Here is a 6,752-nt window from a genome sequence, read left to right as displayed (position 1 = left end):
TGCCACCATATGGCAGAGACCACGAATGCATTGAATGAGAACGACCGCGAGCTGCGGATGATGTCCAGAAACTTATCCTTTCAACTCTCTGTAGCTATGTTGTTTTTGGAAGAGGCTGAAGAACGACTAACCCATGTTGTTCGGTATGGATGGGTCCCGGCGAAAGTTGTTTCTGCCGCACTCTGTGGTTGGTTAGTGTTGTGTTGTGCGGGAGATTTATTTCACTGCAGCTCTGGCGACACTATTTCTACCTTGGTTGATGTGCGGAAGGAGTTGGATGATCTTCGGAAGCTGTGTGGTTCTCAGAATGCCTTCGATCACGGGGAAGTTGCGAATGTGTCGCGGTCGGAATGCTTGCTCGCGATTAAGCGATCCGTCGCTTCTCTTTGCGCTGATGGCGCCGCAGATCCGTCGTTACCTCTCCCAACTCAGTTGCAGAAGTGCGTGCAGTCAACCGTGGACGAAATGTATCGCCTTCGTGATGACGCGGATAGTGCGTTGAGTGAAAACGTCAGACTAAAACGGGATTTGCAGATGGTTGTCGGGGGCTGTGAAACCTCCCTCGAGTATTTGGGAAGTGCGTGTGGATCCTCTTTGTGTCCCGCACTCAGTCCGCGATCAGGTGTAGCAGCGGTGTCTAACCTCGTCGTAATGACGGCACGAATTGCAAGTGAGAAATTGTCGAGTCTGCGATCCGTGTGTGAGGAATGTAACTCTGTTATTGAGCGTGCCCGTAGGAGAGAAGAGCGGTCTCACTCGCGGGAGTCTTCGCCAGCGTCACATCGTGTAGAGGATGGCGCAGAGGCTTTACTTGTGGAGCGTTGCAAAGAGCTGGTGTCGGAGCTGCTCGTGTTGCGTACCGATCGACGGACTAGCACGGCTGCAATAGACCAGAGGCTTATGGAGAGTGAGTTGATGGTGACATCCGTACGAAATGCCATAGAGAACCTACGAACTTCCCTTGATATCGATGTACCTATCGGCACACCTGCCCTGGATTTAGTAAGGACTTCTGGTAGTTGTGGAGAAGCAGTTGAAGGTGCTATCAGTGAGAAAAGGCAAGTTTCCGCCACCGGACCGAGTTTAGCGGAACTGGACACCTCTATCCGTACCCAGCTCGAACTCTGCGTGCTTGCAGTGATCAGACAATTACGTGAAAAGGACCGGGTAATTTCCGCTGCGGCAACTTTGTTGGGAGATGCGCTGCGTTCATGCTCCAGTGCCATTAGAGACGAAGTTACTACTGATTCGCTTTTAGCGGTTGCAAGCGGTACTGCTCACAGTCTGCACTCCCTATTCTCAGAGTTACAGAGTGTTCGTGCGTCGCTTAAACAATCGCAGCACCACACGGAAGAGCTGCGTACGCGGTTGGAGGGGGGAGAAACAACGCAGCTGGCAACTCTGGAGGCGCAGACGGAGTCAGTTGCCACAGCGGAACGGCTACTTAATGAGGCACTACAACGACAAGTTGCGGCATCAGCGCAAACAGCAAGACTACAGCGGACGCTCATGGACTTCGCAGGAAGCATAGCAGCTTCAACGCTTTATGCTGACGATGCAGGTGACCGCGTTGATAAAACGGGAGATGTGGGGGCGTCGGTTTCCGTAGTGGAAGAGAGATGGCTAGACGGTATTGTAAGGCACGTTGCTCAGCGCATGCAGGAGTCTGAAAGTCTTAAGGGAAAGCTGAAGTTGGTTACATCAGAATTGGAGAGTGTACGAATAAGGATGACCGCTACTGAGGTGGCTGCACGGGAAGCAGAATTGAATGCGCAGAGTGTGGAAGTCGGTAATCTCACGCGGATAGCTGAAGCAACGGCTCGTGTCGAGTTACTTCGCAACGCACTCAGTGAAAGAAGCGTGGAGTTGCAGAAGATGCACCAGCGTGTAGAGCGTCATGAGAAACAGGTGGAAACTCTGAAGGCGGAGATTTCAAACGATGCGCGTTCTTTTGACAACGAGCGCTGCAGCCTCCTGCGAGCGCAATCCACGTTGCTAGCAGAAAATACACTGAAACAGCAACAACTGGATGAACTTCGCCAAAAGCTATGGGAAGGTGAGAAAAGTCTCCACGAGTTCCTTCATAATTCTCGAGTGGTGTCGTTGGTCGATGCCACAAATAAAATACGGAGCCTCTCGGCCAACGCCGTGTGCGGGGTTTTAATGCTTGACGAAATGGAGCGACGCTCCGAGATACTTCAGAGCTATATACTGAGTTTCCCGACGCAGGAAAGTACCCTTCTGAGTGTTTGTGCTTGCATTGCTAGCACCCTTTCTGAGCGTGAGGTGCAACGACTGCCTGACAGCGTGCACCGACTTAACCAGCGGGTGCAGAAGTACAAACATTTGCTAGGAAACCCCACCAAAGTGCCAGGACCTACGCGAGCAGTGGCCGTTTTAGCCTTGCAAAAGTTGGCTGAAACAGTGGAGCTAGCGGAATCCGTGAGCAGCACATCCTTTGTTTCTAATTTGATCGCAGCCGTTGCCGATTTTCGGACTAGGTATCTAATAGCGAACGAGCGGATAGCTAAACTGGAAAAGGAAGTGAATAGCGGCGGAACCTTAATGGAGATGTGTGACAGACGGGTATGGGAAATGGTTAAGTTGCTCCGACAGGCCAACAGTGTCGGAGGGTTACACAGTGGGTCGCAGGAAGGGCCGCGGGGAGAGTGCCAAACCGACGTTGTAGACTTTTCAGTTGCTCAACTTGACGCCCTTCAGAGCTTGGCTTTAGAGTGTGGAATTGCTGCTAAATATATCCATCGTCATACCGAAGCAAACAGGAAAGCATTGGAAACTCTGCGTCATGTATATGACGGCGAATCGATATTCGAAGCTTGTAGTCACGCCAATGAAATGATGATGAAGTACCGTGAGTCTGAGGAAGACTTGCGGGCTCAACTACTGGACGTACGTTCGCAGTTGGAAGCATGTCGACACAGCATTGAGGAAAGCTTTAGTGTGTTCGCCGAGACGAGTACGTTGAATGATGCTAAAAAGGTTGAGTTTCTCCAACAACAGTGTGCTGCCGCTGCGGCGGAATTAAGGCGTCTCAAAGATGAAGCGCGCGTAGCACAGGGCCTTCTTGCAAGCGCTGGGCACGATACCCATGACGGTGATATCTGCAGGAACCTCGCAGAGTTGTTGAAAGAAGAAGAAAAGCAGCGAGAGTGTGTGAACCTACTCCAGTCGGAGAAGAAATGCGCGCGAAAGCAGTTGCAAGAATTAGGGAACAAACTGAGAGCAACGGAAGAAATGAGGAACGCTGAACTAGAAGAGGTGCAAAACCGCAATGACACATTGCGCACACGCTTGGAGGAACAGTCGAGGCAAAACAATGAATGGTGTCAATTTGTTTCGACATGTGCCGGTGTTGTTGGATGCCCTGTGGAGAACATGCAGTTTGAAAAGAGCAAAAATAAGATACTTCAAACTTTAAGGAATGTAGCCTCTTCGCAATCCGTATGCGCTGAGGCGGGAATACTCTGCACAACCGCGCAGGAGGAACAACTGCAGTGCCATCGCGAGGGGGCGAACGCGGCCGTTGCGCGTCTGGACATGCCAGGTAACGAAAGATACCGCTGCCAACTGCTAGAGTTTGTGGGAAGTGTCGAAGAAGTCCTTTCCGAGTTGTGTCCCGAGAAGTCTGAAAGCTTTCTAACAACCAAAGATGCTCCTTTGGAGCTCCGCGTGTGCCAGGCGGCTGGACAACTGTGTTCGGCAAAAGATGCTGTGCAGGCGAACATACAAAAACTGGAGGCTGAAATTGCTTCTGCCAAGAAGAAAAACAAAGCTCAAAAAAGAGAGATGGAAGATGCGAGGAAGGCCCTTCACAAGGAACTTGAGGTTGGCGGCCCGGCGGTTGCATCTTGTGCTCTTTCAACACTTACTGAAGGCATTCGAAAAAAACTCCGTGAGACGCTTGACGAAAATCGAAAACTGGGAACGGCCTTGGAGGAGCTACGCATCGATAATGCGCAACTGGAGAGGACTCTAAGGTGTGTGGAACAACAACTCTCTGAGACGCATACGCAACTACAGTGCATCACAGAGTCAAATGGTGAATGCAGAGGTCAAAATGCCACCCTGCAGGAGAGAGTTGACCCGCTTACTGAACCTACTGAAGAGGCTTCCAGGAAGTTCAGGAGCCCAACTCAGTCACCCGACATTGATGCTGATGCCGCCGGCCTTGCGCAAGTTCACGAAGTTTGCTTCGGTAGGGGGCCGAGCATACAACACCGCAGTGAGGAACCACGGGAGTTTGAGGATAATCTAAGGGGTAACTGCCGCAGTGATGCCGCTGCTGTGATGGACGTAGGTGTAGCGCCGAAAGAACAGCGTTCACTCCTGGAGAGGCTGCAGCAGGTGACCAAGGAACGCGACGTCTTGACATTGGAATCGGAAAAACTCGTTGAACGTGTGCAGAGTGTGCTTTATGAGCACTTGAACGTCCAGCAGGAATTACTTTCCTATTGTAGTAACGCAAATGAAAATGAGTTGGGGGAAAGCGACACAACCGTGGGGGATATTGTCCAGCTTTGCGTTGAGCGTCTGGAGCACTACCTCTCTGAAACAAAGACGCTGAGGGAAGACGCTACCTCCGCAAAACTAGAAAGCGCACGGATGGCAGAAGAGGTGGCTGCACTACGGGGTCGCATCAAACACCTCCAGGACGACAACCACGTAGCGGAACGGGACTCACTCAGGCAAAATGCAGAATTCGAGAGTCTGTCACGTCAGCTGCAGGCGTTCTTTAACGATGCATTGCACATGGCAGTCAATGACCTGCGACTCCGCTTGCCACCTGTCACAGACACAAGCGCCATCGGGGCACTCTACGGTCTCCAGTCTCTTTTCGACTGCATGCTAAGTAAATGTCGTGATTCTATTGCTTTCGATGAAGAAAAGCTAAATTGCAGACTGAACGAACTGAAAGGAAAGCATGCGAAGGATTTAAAGAGTTTGCATCGCGTTTTTTGCGCCCACGTGACGACGTACACGGACGACCCAAATGACGAGGACTCTGCTCGTAGCGAAGGTGACGGCAGCAGTCCCGTCAATTTGCCCACCACCGACAGGCTCAGCGGAGGGCTCACACCAGAACATATTGTTGCTGCGGGAGACGCACTGCATCACGTGCACAGCAACGTTTGTCACATTGTATGGGCATGTATACGACATGCGGAGAGGGCGCCCCCTCCTTCATTACATACAATGGGCCTACCCGCGCTAACAGCACTTTTAGGGGAGGTTGTCGTTGCCTCACTAGAGCGGGCGGAGCTGCTGCAAGGGGCGATGGTGGCTGGGTCGAGGGCACTTGGAATTCTTCCAGTGGACCCTTCTTTAAACCAGCAGCACATGGAGGAATGGTTAGAATGTTTTACCTCAGAAATTCAGCGCGTTCAGCGAAGCGGTGAAGGTTGTGAGCTCTTGCTTAATCATTTAGAGATTCTCCTACAAGACCACGGGATCAGCGTCGGAGAGTTAGTCAGCAACAGCCGCAGCCAAAGCACACTCAGTAATGTTGGTCGACTTTCACAAGACAACCAACTTGGCTCACCCCGTGGTCCCAGCAGCAGCGTGGCGGTGCAGGATGTCATGGAGTTTCGCTCTCGTGCACTGCTCGGTGCGTTGCGCGACCTTATTGCACAATTTGAGCACCGCTACAGCACACTGACGTCCGAGTGGCAGGCACTGACAGATCAAAACAACCGGCTCAAGACTTCACAGCAGGCAAATGAGGAGGAGTTTGCACGCGTCCAGGAGCAAATGCAAGAGCTGCGGCATGCTGTAAGAAAGAAGGTTGAAGACGACCGCAAAGTGGAGCAGAGCTTACGTGATCTAGACAACCATCTCGACATGCAAGCAAGGGAGCTTGCCATGAAGTATCGTGCAGACCAAGAGGCGATTTCCAGGCAGTTTGCAGAGTTGCGTGGGTCGATTCGCAGGGTGGTAATACCAACACAAGAGCAGTTGGGGACGCCGTCTCCGAAATACGATTTCGTGTACCCTAGGGAATAATTGTGTACACATATATGTGTGTTTCCAAGCTTGTTAGCTCGCTGAGTTTGGTTTTTTTAAAAAAAAAAGAGCTCGGTGTTTGACGATTGTGCAATTAGGTGGGAAATCTAGCAGAAGAAAGGAGGAAAGAACGGTGCAGAGTGGTCACGACGTGAGGAAAATTGAAGATCTTGTGACAGACACGGGTGTGGCCGCTTTTCTATGAAAAGGAAAAACATACACAATGTCGTCTTGTGGCCGATGGTATTGTTTACTATCTGACTTTTATTATATTTGGCCTTTTTCTAAATAATTTCTTTATCCTCTTACTTCGTTCCCCTCCTCATTTTCCAGACGTGAATTCCTCCAAACGGTCCTATAACATCACTTTATCCTTTATGCTTCTCTTTTGTTTTTTTGGTTCAGTTTCTTGTAGCCTCACTGGGTGAAAGCGGGTTGTGGTTAACGAGAAAAAGCAAGCAGATAAGGGTTACCTGCAAAAACTGTTGGATCCTCTTGGGGGATCGAAGTGAGTACGTCGCCCTTTAGCGCAAGCGGGGCAAACTGGGAGGGTGAAGGAAAAAAACACGGGTGCGCACAAACGGAGTTGTCTTGTTGTAGTTCAGTCGTGCTTCCGCAGATACGGTTGTAATTCCTAGGGGTTGCAAACCGAGAGAAAACAGGGACTACGCCGGCCAAGGCGTGGATATTAAAGAGCGGCAAACCATTGATCACATATCCATACCGGTTAG

At 50.9% G+C, this 6,752-nt stretch overlaps 1 protein-coding gene across 1 annotated transcript; it reads left to right on the top strand.

Moving 5' to 3' along the window:
- Nucleotides 1–57: 57 nt before the first annotated feature.
- On the top strand, nucleotides 58–6,021 carry TEOVI_000782500 (uncharacterized protein; the record flags this gene model as incomplete). Its single annotated transcript, XM_067222381.1, has 1 exon — nucleotides 58–6,021. One exon carries the CDS (start codon nucleotides 58–60, stop codon nucleotides 6,019–6,021), a length of 5,964 nt encoding a protein of 1,987 aa, XP_067078482.1.
- Between the last annotated feature and the right edge of the window lie 731 nt (nucleotides 6,022–6,752).

This window comes from Trypanosoma equiperdum (genome assembly GCF_001457755.1).
Source record: "Trypanosoma equiperdum strain OVI genome assembly, contig: ctg_1620, whole genome shotgun sequence".
Taxonomy (NCBI): domain Eukaryota; phylum Euglenozoa; class Kinetoplastea; order Trypanosomatida; family Trypanosomatidae; genus Trypanosoma; species Trypanosoma equiperdum.
Note: the sequence above shows the minus strand (reverse complement) of the source record. Positions and strands in the feature narration are given on the sequence as shown.